General features: G+C 43.6%; 1 protein-coding gene across 2 annotated transcripts in view; it reads left to right on the top strand.

Annotated features, from left to right (window-relative positions):
* Window positions 1-17,573, top strand: part of LOC126215243 (F-box/LRR-repeat protein 7-like) — a 137,624-nt gene that overhangs the window by 104,612 nt on the left and 15,439 nt on the right. For both annotated transcript variants that reach the window (XM_049941910.1, XM_049941909.1), the window contains exon 6: window positions 9,634-9,813. In XM_049941910.1, the coding sequence (XP_049797867.1) occupies window positions 9,634-9,813 (180 nt within the window). The remainder of the gene's footprint in view (window positions 1-9,633; window positions 9,814-17,573) is intronic.

Raw genomic sequence — 17,573 nt, 5'->3', positions numbered from 1 at the left:
ATTTAATTTGACTACATTCCATTATCCTCGTTTTGCTTCTGTTGATGTTCATCTTATATCCTCCTTTCAAGACACTGTCCATTCCGTTCAACTGCTCTTCCAAGTCCTTTGCTGTCTCTGACAGAATTACAATGTCATCGGCGAACCTCAAAGTTTTTACTTCTTCTCCATGAATTTTAATACCTACTCCGAATTTTTCTTTTGTTTCCTTTACTGCTTACTCAGTATACAGATTGAATACCATCAGGGAGAGGCTACAACCCTGTCTCACTCCTTTCCCAACCACTGCTTCCCTTTCATGCCCCTCGACTCTTATAACTGCCATCTGGTTTCTGTACAAATTGTAAATAGCCTTTCGCTCCCTGTATTTTACCCCTGCCACCTTCAGAATTTGAAAGAGAGTATTCCAGTTAACGTTGTCAAAAGCTTTCTCTAAGTCTACAAATGCTAGAAACGTAGGTTTGCCTTTCCTTAATCTTTCTTCTAAGATAAGTCGTAAGGTTAGTATTGCCTCACGTGTTCCAACATTTCTACGGAATCCAAACTGATCTTCCCCGAGATCCGCTTCTACCAGTTTTTCCATTCGTCTGTAAAGAATTCGCGTTAGTATTTTGCAGCTGTGACTTATTAAACTGATAGTTCGGTAATTTTCACATCTGTCAACACCTGCTTTCTTTGGGATTGGAATTATTATATTCTTCTTGAAGTCTGAGGGTATTTCGCCTGTCTCATACATCTTGCTCACCAGATGGTAGAGTTTTGTCATGACTGGTTCTCCTAAGGCCATCAGTAGTTCTAATGGAATGTTGTCTACTCCTGGGGCCTTGTTTCGACTCAGGTCTTTCAGTGCTCTGTCAAACTCGTCACGCAGTATCTTATCTCCCATTTCATCTTCATCTACATCCTCTTCCATTTCCATAATATTGTCCTCAAGTACATCGCCCTTGTATAAACCCTCTATATACTCCTTCCACCTTTCTGCCTTCCCTTCTTTGCTTAGAACTGGGTTGCCATCTGAGCTCTTGATATTCATACAAGTCGTTCTCTTTTCTCCAAAGGTCTCTTTAATTTTCCTGTAGGCAGTATCTGTCTTACCCCTAGTGAGACAAGCCTCTACATCCTTACATTTGTCCTCTAGCCATCCCTGCTTAGCCATTTTGCACTTCCTGTCGATCTCATTTTTGAGACGTTTGTATTACTTTTTGCCTGCTTCATTTACTGCATTTTTATATTTTCTCCTTTCATCAATTAAATTCAATATTTCTTCTGTTACCCAAAGATTTCTATTAGCCCTCGCCTTTTTACCTTCTTGATCGTCTGCTGCCTTCACTACTTCATCCCTCAGAGCTACCCATTCTTCTTCTACTGTATTTCTTTCCCCCATTCCTGTCAATTGTTCCCTTATGCTCTTCCTGAAACTCTCTACAACCTCTGGTTTTTTCAGTTTATCCAGGTCCCATCTCCTTAAATTCCCACCTTTTTGCAGTTTCTTCAGTTTCAATCTGCAGTTCATAACCAATAGATTGTGGTCAGAATCCACATCTGCCCCTGGAAATGTCTTACAATTTAAAACCTGGTTCCTAAATCTCTGTCTTACCATTATATAATCTATCTGATACCTTTTAGTATCTACAGGGTTCTTCCATGTATACAACCTTCTTTGATTGATTCTTGAACCAAGTGTTAGCTATGATTAAGTTATGCTCTGTGCAAAATTCTACAAGGCAGCTTCCTGTTTCATTTCTTCCCCCCAATCCATATTCACCTACTATGTTTCCTTCTCTCCCTTTTCCTACTGACGAATTCCAGTCACCCATGACTATTAAATTTTCGTCTCCCTTCACTACCTGAATAATTTCTTTTATCTCGTCATACATTTCATCAATTTCTTCATCATCTGCAGAGCTAGTTGACATATAAACTTTTACTACTGTAGTAGGCGTGGGCTTCGTGTGTATCTTGGCCACAATAATGCGTTCACTATGCTGTTTGTAGTAGCTAACCCGCACTCCTATTTTTTTATTCATTATTAAACCTACTCCTGCATTACCCCTATTTGATTTTGTATTTATAACCCTGTAATCACCTGACCAAAAGTCTTGTTCCTCCTGCCACCGAACTTCACTAATTCCCACTATATCTAACTTTAACCTATCCATTTCCCTTTTTAAATTTTCTAACCTACCTGCCCGCTTAAGGGATCTGACATTACACGCTCCGATCCGTAGAACGCCAGTTTTCTTTCTCCTGATAACGACGTCCTCTTGAGTAGTCCCCGCCCGGAGATCCGAATGGGGGACTATTTTACTTCCGGAATATTTTACCCAAGAGGACGCCATCATCATTTAATCATACAGTAAAGCTGCATGTCCTCGGGAAAATTTACGGCTGTAGTTTCCCCTTGCTTTCAGCCGTTCGCAGTCCCAGCACAGCAAGGCCGTTTTGGTTAATGTTACAATGCCAGAACAGTCAATCATCCAGACTGTTGCCCCTGCAACTACTGAAAAGGCTGCTGCCCCTCTTCAGGAACCACATGTTTGTCTGGCCTCTCAACAGATACCCCTCCGTTGTGGTTGCACCTACGGTACGGCCATCTGTTTCGCTGAGGCACGCAAGCCTCCCCACCAACGGCAAGGTCCATGGTTCATGGGGGGTGTAAAGTCATCAGATGATCAAAACCAATTGCAAAATGATTTAGAAAGGATATCTGTATGGTGCGCAAAACTCCGCTAAATTGCCGTTACAAGATAAATCATACAAACCTAAAGGCTGTGAATTCAACTATTGGCTTAGGGATTACAATTACGAATAACTTAAACTCGAACAATTACGTATACATTGTATAATGTCGTGGGGATGGCAAACCAAAGACTGAAATTTATTGACAGAACACTTAGAAAATGCAGCAGGTCCACTAAAGAGAGTGTCTACACCACGCTTGTCCGCCCAGTTCTCGAGTACTGCTGTGTGGTCTGGGAACAACATCAGATGGGACTGACGGAGGACATCGGAAACTTCCAAAGAAGGGCGGCTCGTTTTGTATTTTCGCGGAAAAAGGAGTCATTACCGCGAACATGATACGTGAGCTGGAGTGGCAGCTCTGAAAAGGAAGGCGTTTATCATTACGAAATCTCTGTTGAAATTGAAAATAGTACATTTCTCCTCCAGGAGCGAAAATATTTCGTATGTGTCAAGTTGCATAGGGAGAAATGATCATCATAATGCAAAAGAGTGATCAGATCTCGCACGGAAAGATTTAAACGTTTGCATTTTCCTCGCGGCTGTTCGTGACTGGACCGGTAGAGAAGTAGCTTGAAGGTGCTTCGACGAATCCTCTGCCAGGCACTTAGTTGTGAAATGCAGAGTGATCACGGAGACGTAGATGTAGAATAGGTACCTTGTTGTTCTTAAGTAACCACATTAAAGGTGGTGTTCTCTCGACAAATCGCAACACCAAGAAGGAGTTGTGCAGCATAAACGTAAGTTGGCAGGTGCGTTTCTGTATCTGAAAGATGATGTCGGTGAAAATTTTGGCGCCAGTCGTGTGAGAGTGGCGCCAGTAGCGCCACTACTGGGATGCAAATCAGGTTTTATATTATATAGACGTCGTAACGGTGGTGAACGTTAGTTACCTTTGAGATGGATGTGATGAGTTAATGTTAGTCAAGAAGGTCTTTAAGGCGCAAGGACGCAATTATCAACACACCACTGAGTTTGAACGATATCGTGTAATAGGGCTTCGGGACTCTGGATGTTCCTTCTGCGATACTGAAGAAAGACTTTGTAGGGATGTAGCCACTGTATACGGTTACTGAAGAAAGGCTTTGTAGGGATCTAGCCACTGTATACGGTTACTGGCAGCGGTGGTCCAGTTTTCAAGAAGGGTCGTCGAGCAGATGCGCCAAACTATAGGCCTATATCTCTGACATCGATTTGTTGTAGAATTTTAGAACATGTTTTCTGCTCGTGTATCATGTCATTTCTGGAAACCCAGAATCTACTCTGTAGGAATCAACATAGATTCCGGAAACAGCGATCGTGTGAGACCCAAGTCGCTTTATTTGCACATGAGACCTAGAAGATATTAGATACAGGCTCCCGGGTAGATGCCATTTTACTTGATTTCCGGAAGGCGTTTAATAGAGTTCCGCACTGTCGCTTGATAAACAAAGTAAGAGCCTAAGGAATATCAGACCAGCTGTGTGGCTGGATTGAAGAGTTACTAGCAAACAGAACACAGCATGTTGTTCTCAATGGAGAGACGTCTACAGACGTTAAAGTAACCTCTGGCGTGCCACAGGGGAGTGTTATGAGACCATTGCTTTTCACAATATATATAAATGACCTAGTAGATAGTGTCGGAACTTCCATGCGGCTTTTCGCGGATGATGCTGTAGTATACAGAGAAGTTGCAGCATTACAAAATTGCAGCGAAATGCAAGAAGATCTGCAGCGGATAGGCACTTGGTGCAGGGAGTGGCAACTGACCCTTAACATAGACAAATGTAATGTATTGCGAATACATAGAAAGAAGGATCCTTTATTGTATGATTATATGATAGCGGAACAAACACTGGTAGCAGTTACTTCTATAAAATATCTGGGAGTATGCGTGCGGAACGATTTGAAGTGGAATGATCACATAAAATTAATTGTTGGTAAGGCGGGTACCAGGTTGAGATTCATTGGGAGAGTCCTTAGAAAATGTAGTCCATCACAAAGGAGGTGGCTTACAAAACACTAGTTCGACCTATACTTGAGTATTGCTCATCAGTGTGAGATCCGTACCAGATCGGGTTGATGGAGGAGATAGAGAAGATCCAAAGAAGAGCGGCGCGTTTCGTCACAGGGTTATTTGGTAAGCGTGATAGCGTTACGGAGATGTTTAGCAAACTCAAGTGGCAGACTCTGCAAGAGAGGCGCTCTGCATCGCGGTGTAGCTTGCTCGCCAGGTTTCGAGAGGGTGCGTTTCTGGATGATGTATCGAAATATTGCTTCCCCCTACTTATACCTCCCGAGGAGATCACGAATGTAAAATTAGAGCGCGCACGGAGGCTTTCTGACAGTCGTTCTTCCCGCGAACCATACGCGACTGGAACAGGAGAGGGAGGTAATGACATTGGCACGTAAAGTGCCCTCCGCCACACACCGTTGGGTGGCTTGCGGAGTATAAAGATGTAGAAGTAGATGTAGAATGTACGGTCAGAAGAAGGACCGGGTTCCCGACAGCCGCGTGGCTCTGTCTCTCGGGGAAGACCATCGTGTTTGGCGTACGGCTTTGGCGCAGCGTACTGCATCTGCAGCAGCAATTTGAGCAGCAGTTGGCACTACAATGACACAACGAAATGTTGCAAACTGGTTACTTCAAGGATATCTCCGAGTCAGACGCCCTGGAGCGTGCACTCCACTGACACTAAACCACCGCAAATTGCGACTTCAGTTGTGTCAAGCGAGAGCTCATTGGAGCGCAGGGTGGAGGTCCGTTGTGTTTTCTGATGAAGGCTGGTTCTGTCTCGGTGCTAGAGATGGCCGTGTGTTGGTTATAAGGAGGCCAGTGGAGGGTCTGCAACAATCTGTCTGAATGCTAGACACACTGGACCTACACCTGGAGTCATGGCGTAGAATGCGATTCCGTATGGCAGGAGGAGCAATCTCGCGGTTATCCCACGCACCCTGACTGCAAGTTTCTGTGTCAGTCTGGTGATCCGACCTATTGTGCTGCCATTCATGAACAGTGTTAGAGTGTTTCCAACAGGATAACGCTCGTCCACACACCGCTGTCATAATCCTAGATGGTCTATAACGTGTCGACAAGTTGCCTTGGCCTGCTCGATCACCAGATCTGTAGCCAATCGAGCACATGAGGGACAACTCCATTGTAATCCATGTCCAGGATTAACCGTACACGTACTGATCAACCAAGTGCGACTGGCACAAAACTCCAGCCGTGAAATCGATATCTGGGACCTATACAACACGATGCATGTACATCTACATCTACAGCTACGTGATTACTCTGCTATTCGCAATGAAGTGCCTGGCAGAGGGATCAACGAATCACCTTCAAGCTGTCTCTCTACCGTTCCACTCTCGAACGGCGTGCGGGAAAAAACGATAACTTAAATTTTTCAGTACGAGCCCTGATTTCTTTTATTTTATCGTGATGATCATTTCTCCCTATGTAGGTGGGTGCCAACAGAATGTTTTCGCAATCGGAGGACACAACTGGTGATTGAAATTTCATAAGAAGGTCCCGTCGCAACGAAGAACGCCTTTGTTTTAATGATTGCCACTCCAGTTCAAGTATCATGTCTGTGGCACTATTTCCCTTATTTCGCGATAATACAAAACGAACTGCCCTTCTTTGAACTTTTTCAATATCATCCGTCAGTCCCATCTGATACGGATCCCACACCGAACAGCAATACTCCAGAATAGGACGGACAAGCGCGGTGTAAGCAGTCTCTTTAATAGATCTTTTGCACCTTCTCAGTATCCGTCCCGATAGCTGAGTGATCCTACGGGCTCGGGTTCGATTCCCGGCTGGGCCAGAGATTTTCTCCGCTCAGGGACTGGGTGTTGTGTTGTCTTCATCGTCATTTCATCCCCATCCGGCGCGCAGGTCGCCCAATGTGGCGTCGAATGTAATAAGACCTGCACCGAGGCGGCCGGACCTGCCCCGTAAGGGGCCTCCCGGCCAATGGCGCCAAACGCTTATTTCATTTGTAAACCTTCTAAGTATTCTGCCAATGAATCGCAGTCTCTACCCACAACATTATCTATGTGATCGTTCCAATTTAGGTTATGTGTAATTGTAATCTCCAAGTATTTAGTTGAATTTACGGCCTTCAGATTTTTGTGACTTACCGCCTAATCGAAATTTAGCGGATTTCTTTTAGTACTCATGTGAATAACTTCGCACTTTTCTTTATTCAGGGCCAATTGCCACTTTTCGCACCACACAGGTATCTCATCTAAATCATTTTGCAATTCATTTTGGTCATCTGATGACTTTACAAGACGGTAAATAACAGCATCATCTGTAAACAGTCTAAGACGGCTACTCAGATTGTCTCCTATGTCGTTAATGTAGATCAGGAACAAAAGAGGGCCTATAACACTTCGTTGGGGAACGCCGGATATTACTTCTGTTTTACTCGATGACTTTCCGTCTATTACTACGAACTGTCACCTTTCTGGCAGGAAATCACGAGTCCAGTCGCACAACTGAGGCGATATTCCATACGCACACAGTTTGGGCAGAAGACGCTTGTAAGGAACGGTGTCGAAAACTTTCAGAAAATCTAAAAATATGGAGTCAATTTGGTATCCCCTGTCGATAGCACTCATTACTTCACGAGTATAAAGAGCTAGTTGTGTTCCGCAAGAACGATATTTTCTGAATCCGTGTTGACTATGTGTCAGAAAACGTTTTCTTCTAGGTACTTCATAGTGTTCGAATACAGTATGTGTTCCAAAACCCTACCGCAAATCGTCGTTAGTGATATGGGCCTGTAATTCAGCGGATTACTCCTATTTCCCATTTTGGGTATTGCTGTGACTTGAGCAACTTTCCAGTCTTTAGGTACGCAACTTTCTGCGAGCGAGCGGTTTTATATAACTGCTAAATATGGAGCTATTGTATCTGCATACTCTGAAAGGAACCTGACTGGCATAGCATCCGGACCGGAAGCCTTGCCTTTATCACATACGTGATTTAAGCTGCTTTGCTACACCGAGGATATGTTTCTCATCTTCGCCGTTGTTCTTGATTGGAATTCGGGAATAATTACTTCGTCTTCTTTGGTGAAGCAGTTTCAGAAAACCGTGTTTAATAACTCTGCTTTGGTGGCACTGTCATCAGTGACTTCACCGTTTTTATCACTCAGTGAAGGTATTGATTGCGTCTTGCCACTGGTGTGCTTTATGTATGACCAGAATCTCTTTGGGTTTTCTGCCAGATTCCGAGAGATCTCGCATTGAAGCACGCGCTATATTTCTAACGTCTTCAAAACTGCCAATCTTCGGGATTTTGCGTTCTTTTAAATTTGGCATAATTTTTTCGTTGCTTCTGCAACAGCGATCTGACCCGTTCTGTGTACCATGGGGGATCAGTACCATGACTTATTAATTTATATGGTATATATCTCTCAATTGCCGTCGATACTATCTCTTTGAAATCATTCCACATCTTTTCTACGCTTACGTGATCAGATCGGAAGGAGTGGAGACTGTCTCTTAAAAAGGCCTTAAGAGCATTTTTATCAGCTTTTTTAAACAGATGTACTTTACGTTTCTTTTTGATGGTTGTGAGTGTTACGGTATTCAGCCTTGCAGCAACTGCCTTGTGGTCGCTAATCCTTGTATTCGTCATGATACTCCCTATTTATCGAGGATTATCTGTTGCTAAGAGGTCAAGTATGCTTTCGCAAACATTTACGCTTCGAGTACGCTCATGAATTAATTGTTCAAAATAATTTTCTGAGAAAGCATTCAGTACAATTTCGGATGACGTTTTATGCCAGCCGCCGGTTTTAAACGTACAATTTTTCCAGTATATCGAGGGTAGACTGAAGTCGTTACCGACTATAATTGTATGAGTGGGGTACTTGTCTGAAATGAGACTCAAGTTTCCTTTGAACTGTTCAGCAACTATATCTTCTGAGTCGGGGGGTCGGTAAAACGAGCCAATTAATAGTTTAGTCCGATTGTCAAGTATAGCCTCTACCCATACTATTTCGCAGGAATTATCTACTTCAATTTCGCTACAAGGCAAACTACCTCTGACAGCAATAAATACTCCACCACCAACTGTATTTAATCTATTCTTTGTGAACACTGTTAGATCGTTTGAAAAAATTTCGGCTGAACTTATTTCCGGCTTTAGCCAACTTTCTGTAACTATATTTGAGCTTCAGTGCTTTCTATTAGGGCTTGGAGCTCTGGTTCTTTCCCAACACAGTTACGACAATTTACAACTACAATACCGATCGTTTGTACAATTAGCTTACTGTGTTTTACCTGCCCCCTTTTGGACGGACGCCCTTTTTGTGGTTTCCTGAGACCCGCTTACCTGAAAAAAAAAAAAAAAAAACGCCTAGTCCCTTGCACACGGCCCCCGCTACCCGTGTAGCCGTTTCCTGTATACTTTTGCATGCTACCATTCAACATTCTGCCGCTTACACCGGTTATTAATGTACCAACATTTCACATTTGCAATACCTTATCTTTCGCCGGCCGTTGTGGCCGAGCGGTTCTAGGCACTTCAGTCTGGAACCGCGCGACCGCTACAGTCGCAGGTTCGAATCTTGCCTCGGGCATGAATGTGTGTGATGTCCTTAGGTTCGTTAGGTTTAAGTAGTTCTAAGTTCTAGGGGACTGATGACCTAAGATGTTAAGTTCCATAGTGCTCAGAGCCATTTGAACCATTTTTGAAACGGATCTTTCGCTTATATTAACGTGTGAAGTTTCATTGATAATTTTAAATATATTACGTAAACAAATGTATTCCCAAAATTTCAGTGTTCTACGTTAATTATTTTTTGATGTTGTAATTTCAGTAGATCAATAGAGACAGCTGCGCTCGTAACTTCTGCAGCAACAATAAAGCTGCCACTTACTTTTGTGTTTAAGGACTGGAGGGCTGCCAAAACTGAGAGTGCTGGATCTGCGAAATGGGTTCGGGCTGGACGATGAGACAGTGATTGCCGTTTGCCGTGGGTGCCCCGCTTTGCGGGATCTTAATGTCGGAAACGCCGAGCTGCTGTCTGACGCTGCCTTCTCTGAGATCTATCGCCTGCAACATCTTGAAATGTAAGCAGTTTTGTCGACTTCTTACCGTAGTGCAGTCGCAGTAACTAACTGATTAATAACTGGAAAAGAATGATGGGTGAAGCAGCAAGCTCCAAAGACACGGTTGATAGTGGTGATTCAACTTCTTTTGAAAAGTGGTTAAGTCATTATCTTTAATAAAAACTAGGGAACCCATGCGAAACCTTCACACCTGTACACACTGAGATGACATAGGATACCTCGTAATACCGTGTCGATCCTCCTTTTGCCCGGAGTAGTGCAGTAACTCGATGTGGCATGGACCCAACAAGTTGTTGCAAGTCCCCTGCAGAAATATTGAGCCAAGCTGCCTCTTCAGCGGTCCATAGCCGCGAAAGTGTTGCGGGAGCAAGGTTTTGTGCACGGACTGACCTCTCCATTATGTCCCACAAATGTTCGATGGGACACATGTCGGGGCGGGATTAGCCGAGCGGTCTAGGGCGCTACAGTCATGGACTGTGCGGCTGGTCCCGGCGGAGGTTCGAGACCTCCCTCGGGCATGGGTGTGTGTGTTTGTCCTTAGGATAGTTTAGGTTAAGTAGTGTGTAAGCTTAGGGACTGATGACCTTAGCAGTTAAGTCCCATAAGATTTGACACACATTTGAACATTTTGAACACATGTCGGGCGATTTGGGTAGCCAAAACTTTCGCTCGAACTGTCCAGAATTTTCTTGAAATCAGTCATTAACAATTGTCGCAAAGTGACATGCACTTTGCCATTGGAACTTGAAGGCCATTAATGGCTGCAATCCGGCCGCTGTGACCGAGCGGTTCTAGGCGCTTCAGTACGGAACCGCGCGACCGCTACGGTCGCAGGTTCGAATCGTGTCTCGGGCATGGATGTGTGTCATGTCCTTAGGTTAGTTAGGTTTAAGTAGTTCTAAGTCTATGGGACTGATTACCTCAGATGTTAAGTCCCATAGTGCTTAGAGCCATTTGAATGGCTGCAAATAGTCACCAAGTAGCCGGACATAACCATTTCCAGTCAATGATCGATTCAGATGGATAACACGACCCTATGCTTTCCATGTTAACACAGCCCACACCATTACGGAGCCGCCACCACCTCACACAGTGCCTTGTTAATAACTTGGGTCCACGGCTTCATGGGGTCTGCGCCATACTCGAACCGTACTGTCAGCTCTTACCAACTCAAATCGAGACTCATCCGACCAGGCCACGGTTTTCCAGTCGTCTACGGTCCAAACTGTACGGTCCCGAGCCCAGGAGAGGCGCTGCAGGTGATGTACTGCTGTTAGCAAAGGCCCTCGCGCCAGTCGTCTGCTGCCATGTCCTATTAACGCCAGACTTCGCCTCACAGCCCTAACGGATACGTTCTTCATATGTCCCACATTGATTTCTGCAGTTATTTCACGCAGTGTTGCGTATCTGTTACCAGTTACGACTCTACGCAAGTGCGGTTGCTCTCGGTCGTTAAGTGAAGGCCGCCGGCCACTGGGTTGTCCGTGGGGAGAGGTAATTTCTGAAATTTGGTATTCTCGGCACACTCTTGGTACTTGAATTCGCTAACGATTTCCATCCCATAGCTCTAACTCCAACTACCAATCCACGCTCAAAGTCTGTTAATTCCCGTCGTGCAGACATCATCACGTCGGAAGCCTTCTCACATCACTCACCTGTATACAAATGGGAGCGGCACCAGTGCACTGATTTTTTATACAAGAGTCACTCCAAAAGAAATGCACATTATTTTTCTTAAATCCTTCTATTTTCTACATATTTGAAAGTTTTACAGTGTGTAAATACATCCTTTAGAAACAATATTTTCTTTTCTCTACATAATTTCCACCACTCTCAACTGCCTTACGCCATCTTGGAACCAGCGCCTGTTTACCCGTACGGTAAAATTCTGGACCAACCTGTTGGAGCCACTGTTTGACAGCGTGCACAAGGGAGTCATCATCTTCAAACCTTGTTCCACAAAGAGAGTCTTTCAGTTTCCCAAGGAAATGACAGTCACACGGAGCCAGGTCAGGACTGTAAGGCGGGTGTTTCAGTGTTGTCCATCCAAGTTTTGTAATCGCTTCCATGCTTTTTTGAATGACATGTGGCCGCGCATTGTCGTGCAACAGCAAAACATCCTGCTTTTGCCGATGTGGTCGAACACGACTTAGTCGAACTTGAAGTTTCTTCAGTGTCGTCACATATGCATCAGAATTTATGGTGGTTCCACTTGGCATGATGTCCACAAGCAAGAGTCCTTCGGAATCAAAAAACACTGTAGCCATAACTTTTCCAGCAGAAGGTGTGGGTTTGAATTTATTTTCTTGGGTGAATTTGCATGATGCCACTCCATTGATTGCCTCTTCGTCTCTGGTGACAAATGATGGAGCCATGTTTCATCACCTGTCACAATTCTTCCAAAAAATTCATCTCCACTATTCTCGTACTGTTCCAAAAGTTCGCTGCAAACCGTTTTTCTTGTTTCTTTGTGAGCCACTGTCAACATCCTGGGAACCCAACCCGCACAAACCTTTTTTAACGTCAACACTTTCAGTATTCTGCAAACACTTCCTTCCCCTGTCCCTACGTAGCAAGACAATTCGTTCACTGTGATGCGTCTGTCAGCAGTCACCAATTCGTTAACTTTCTGCACATTTTCTGGAGTGTGTGCAGTACGAGGCCTGCCGCTGCGAGGACAATCCTCAATATTGCCGTGCCTGCTTTCATCACGTAACCTGCTTGCCCACCGACTAACTGTACTGCGATCGACAGCAGCATCTCCATACACCTTTTTCAACCTCTTGTGGACGTTTCCCACTGTCTCGTTTTCACAGCACAGGAATTCTATGACAGCACGTTGCTTCTGACAAACATCAAGTGTAGCAGCCATCTTGAAAACATGCTGTGACGGCGCCACTTGCGGGGACAGGTTGAACTAAGTTTGAAAACAAGCGGGAAGGATGTGTCTACACACTGTAAAACTTCCACACATGCAGAATGAAAACTTTTTTTACAAAAATAGAGTGCATTTCTTTTGGAGTGACCCTCATACCTTGTGTAAGCGATATTACCGCATGTGCAGATCGCTATCCCATGACTTTTTTCACCACAGTGTAGTTTTAAATAATAAAAGTACTTGGGATAAGTGTAGTCGTTGGGATAAAGGTAGTTGTAGGTATGGAGAGGAAATATCTCTAAAAATCAACCAAGCGACATGAAATTATAACCATGAATTTATTATACATCCTTGAATATACATTTTTATGTCTCTAAAATGTGTTTTGCATTCGGAATGTTTATCCTTGCTTGTACAATGGGCAAAGATCGGAGACTGTCAGTAGGTCCACATTAAATTATAACTTTAATTTGACAAACATTTTCAGTTATAGTAAGCACAGGCTATAGTAGTATCATTAGGTAAATCAGAATGCAACGCAGCAATGACAAACATGTTTCTCGTTTTGGAAAGCACATTCGTTTATAAGAATCAACTTGTACGAGAGACAGAGATAATGGACTTCTGGGGTGGTCACGCTTGTATCTAAGACAATGCTGTATGTAAACTGTCAACTTAATAAGTGTTTTAAAACAAATAAAATTGTATTTGTAATAAAGTAATATGGAAAGGGCATCTCTTATTCGTGATTAAAAAGTGAGCTTCGTAAAATACAGGTATGGAGCTGGGCATCCATGATACCCTTTTGCGTATGATAGTTAAACGTCTTTTGTACGTTAAAATTTTCCACAAATCGTAAGTTTTAGCGCAAAATTGGTATGTAATGTCAGAAGCCAGCTTTAATCTGTCACACTATGTGGTATATACACTGAAGCGCCAAAGGAACTAGCATAGGCATGCGTATTCAAATACAGAAATACGTAAACAGGCAGAATACGGCGCTGCGGTCGACAACGCCCGTATAAAACAAGAAGTGTCTGGCGCAGTTGCTATACTGGTTACTGCTGCTTCAATGGCAGGTTATAAAGACCTAAGTGAGTTTGAACGTAGTGTTATAGTCGGCGCAGGAGCGATAGAACACAGCGTCTCCGAGGCAGCGATGAACTGGGGATTTTCCCGTACGACCATTTCACGAGTGCACCGTGAATATCAGGAATCCGGTAAAACAAATCTCCGACATAACTGCGGCCGGAAAAAGATTCTGCAATAACGGGACCAACGACGACTGAAGAGAACCGTTCAACGTGACAGAAGTGCAGCCCTTAGGCAAACTGCCGCAGATTTCAATGCTGGGCCATCAACAAGTGTCAGCGTGCGAACCATTTAACGAAACATCATCGATATGGGCTTTCGGAGCCGAAGACCCACTCGTGTATCCTTGACGACTGCACGACACGAAGCTTTGCACCTTGCCTGGGCCCATCAACACCGACATTGGACTGTCGATGACTGGAAACATGTTGCCAGGTCGGACGAGCCTCGTTTCAATTTGAATCGAGCGGATGGACGTGTACAGGTATGGAGACAGCCTCATGAATCCATGGATCCAGCACGCCAACAGGGGACTGTTCATGTTGGTGGAAGGTGTGTAATGATTTGGGGCGTGTGCATTTGGAGTGATATGGGACCCCTGACACATCTAGATACGACTCTGATAGGTGACGCGTACGTAAGCATCCTGTCTGATCACCTGCATCCATTCATGTCCATTATGCATTACGACGGACTTGGGCAATTCCATCAGGACAATGCGACACCCCACACGTCCAGAATTGCTACAGAGTGGCTCCAGGAACACTATGTTTGAGTTTACACACTTTCGCCGGCCGCTGTGACCGAGCGGTTCTAGGCGCTTCACTCCGGAACCGCGCTGCTGCTACGGTCGCAGGTTCGAATCCTGCCTCGGGCATGGATGTGTGTGGTGTCCTTAGGTTAGTTAGGTTTAAGTAGTTCTAAGTCTAGGGGACTGATGACCTCACATGTTAAGTCCCATAGTGCTTAGAGCCATTTTTTTAAACACTTCCGCTGGCCACCAAACTCTCCAGACGTGAATATTATTGAGGATATCTGGGATGGCTTGCAACGTACTGTTCAGAAGAGATCTCCACCCCTCGTACTCTTACGGATTTATGGGCAGCCCAGCAGGATTCATGGTGTCAGTTTTTTCCAGCACTACTTCAGACATTAGTCGAGTCCATGCCACGTCGTGTTGTGGCACTTCCGCCAGCTCGTGGGGTCCCTACACGATATTAGGCACGTTTACCAGTTTCTTTGGCTCTGCAGTGTATTATAGGCTGCGAAACCAAAGTATGAACAAGATGTTCCTCACGCAGCTCATCCACTACATACATACTTTGTGACTTGCATCTACGACAGTAAAATTGTGACGTATGGGTCACACATGCTTACATATCAAATGAAAATACCTTGTTCGAGTTGTAGGTGGTTCCCCATAATAGACCATAAATTTCATCGTTATTCCTTTCGTAAAAATAAACAAACCAATACACAGCACAACACAACAGTAACTATGTAATGGCTACAAAGCTGTTGTAGGACCTACACTGTATTAATAAAAATAATAATAATGATGATAGTGGCAGTGATGACGCTCAGAGCATCACCGCTTGATGTCTTCCAGTTTCTGCCAGTTTGCAATCAAGTGATGTATGACGGCAAGCTCAAGTGTAGTGCACACATTTTACTTCAGCTGCTTTTAAATGAGAATACAGAGAATGGGTCACGCAAGTGTCGCTAGGAAGGGGAGTGGTGCAGAGGAAGCATGTTTTGTAACAGCTGTCAGTCCTCAATGTGGATAGTTAGCTTTCTTTTCTGAAAAAGAGTTAAAGGTAGCACTCGTGATGGACTGAAAATTGCTCCATCATTCTTCAAAAAATGTTCATAGAAATAAACAGCAACAATTGTCACACTTAATCACTAATACTTGGTTTAATGAAGCACCTATGAAAACTAAATATAATTTATCATCTGACATTTTAAAAGTGAAAGTGTTCAAAGAAAATATTTTTTCATTCTCACTCCTGTACTCCATAGAGAAGAGCTCTGACCGTTGACGCAGCCCTGGTGCACGTGCTTCGCGTATCCACGACAGCCAATTAGACTGTGAGCTTTTGTTTACATTACCATGGCAACGCCCCAGGGTAAATTGCGTGGACAGAAGTGCAGTCCCGAACAGCAACATCGCCAAGTTCTCCACTGCCTTGTTATTTTTGTCAGTTCCAGCCTTCTAAACGCATCCTTACGGAGTTCAAGATCTTCCTTTATAACAGACACCAGCAGTTTGCCGTCATATATCTGCTGCACTACTGATTTATTTTTCATGAGTGACTTGCAGGTGTCATACCACAGAATGTTCCTGAATGCCATAGGTATGGCCTAGGCATTGTGGTGTGGACAGGTTGAAGGTAATGTGTAAAACTTGAGCTCGTGTCCCACAAGTGTCAAGTTGGTATCTGAGAAATGTGTAAAACTTATTTTGACATCGAAATGTGTAAATTTTGGTGCAGGGCTACAGAACTACATGAAAATTTAATTTCGAATGCAAATGTATGGAGCTCACGCTACACGATGCGGAATCCAGACCAGTCTGTACATCAAACAATTCGTCTGCGTGAAAGCAGTCCGTTTTGAATTAAATTTATATACGCCATCTGACTGAAGACCAAATGATTCAGTTTAAAATGTCGACCCCGAATATTGCTAATCTTTATCTTTAGTCTTGCAATCAGTCACTGTACCAGAACTGTCATTGTAATTATTTAGCAGATAAACATAAAAATTGACGCATCTGACTTTTATCGTAAAACTGCTTGGAAACTCACAAAGTAGCACTTTACTGAAATCTTTTACTGGTATTAAGTCTCCGAACTGATACGGATACTTAGAAAAACACAATGAAAATCACTGTGCCTTACAATGGATATGAACTTTGACTGTAATTAATTTTCTTGGCCTACATGTGCGCACGGAATGTTGGTCTGATCTGAAACCTGTCACTGTTAGGAATAATGATGAGACTGTCAAAAATCAACTTTTCTTTGCTGTATCTGCGAGGGCAATGCAAGATGATATCTTACAAAATGATAGAAATATGCTTGTCAGTAGACAACTTGCGATGTGCAAAACGAGTGTGCAAACAAGTCATGAAAGTAAATAAAAAGAGGGAACTAATCTTAATGAGTGATAAGAGAGAACAAAAACTCTTAAGTTTAACTATGCATCATTAAGCTATGACAACAACATACGTTTTGATAAAGTTCTCACATCTAGACAAATCAGCAAATTTTTTCTTAACAACTTTCCTGTGTACGGTTGCCTTCCTTGGCGTGTTTTAATTACAAGACAAGACCATATGTTGCAGTATAAAATTTCTACAGCAAACTTCAACCCTACGCAATGCTGTAAGAATAAGAAACAGTCACGAGTGTGTTGTAGTATAGTCTTTGGCGCCACAGATGTTTGTACTTTCATCAAAGTATTGAGAAAACAAGATGGCTGGAGTGCGCTTGACATTCTAGCAACGAAAATGTTTTGTGAGGTGGTTTGTCAAGTTTGATAATAGCGTAGAGCCGCCGACCCGCCTAACCAATTAAACACATCATTGACAAGTTTGAATTGCGTGGAACGATTTATGATATTCACAAAGGAAGATCAGGAAGACAGCGTACAGCTGCAAGTCCTACTTCTTCGGCTCTCGTGTTGGAAACGTTTTTTAATTCTCCACAGAAGTCTTCTACGCAATGTGCACTTGAAGTGGGGGTTACTAGTACAAGTGAATGAAGAATTCTTAAAGCTGCAAAGT

Source organism: Schistocerca nitens, chromosome 12 (assembly GCF_023898315.1).
Source record: "Schistocerca nitens isolate TAMUIC-IGC-003100 chromosome 12, iqSchNite1.1, whole genome shotgun sequence".
NCBI lineage: Eukaryota > Metazoa > Arthropoda > Insecta > Orthoptera > Acrididae > Schistocerca > Schistocerca nitens.
This window is presented reverse-complemented; position numbering and strand designations above follow the sequence as displayed.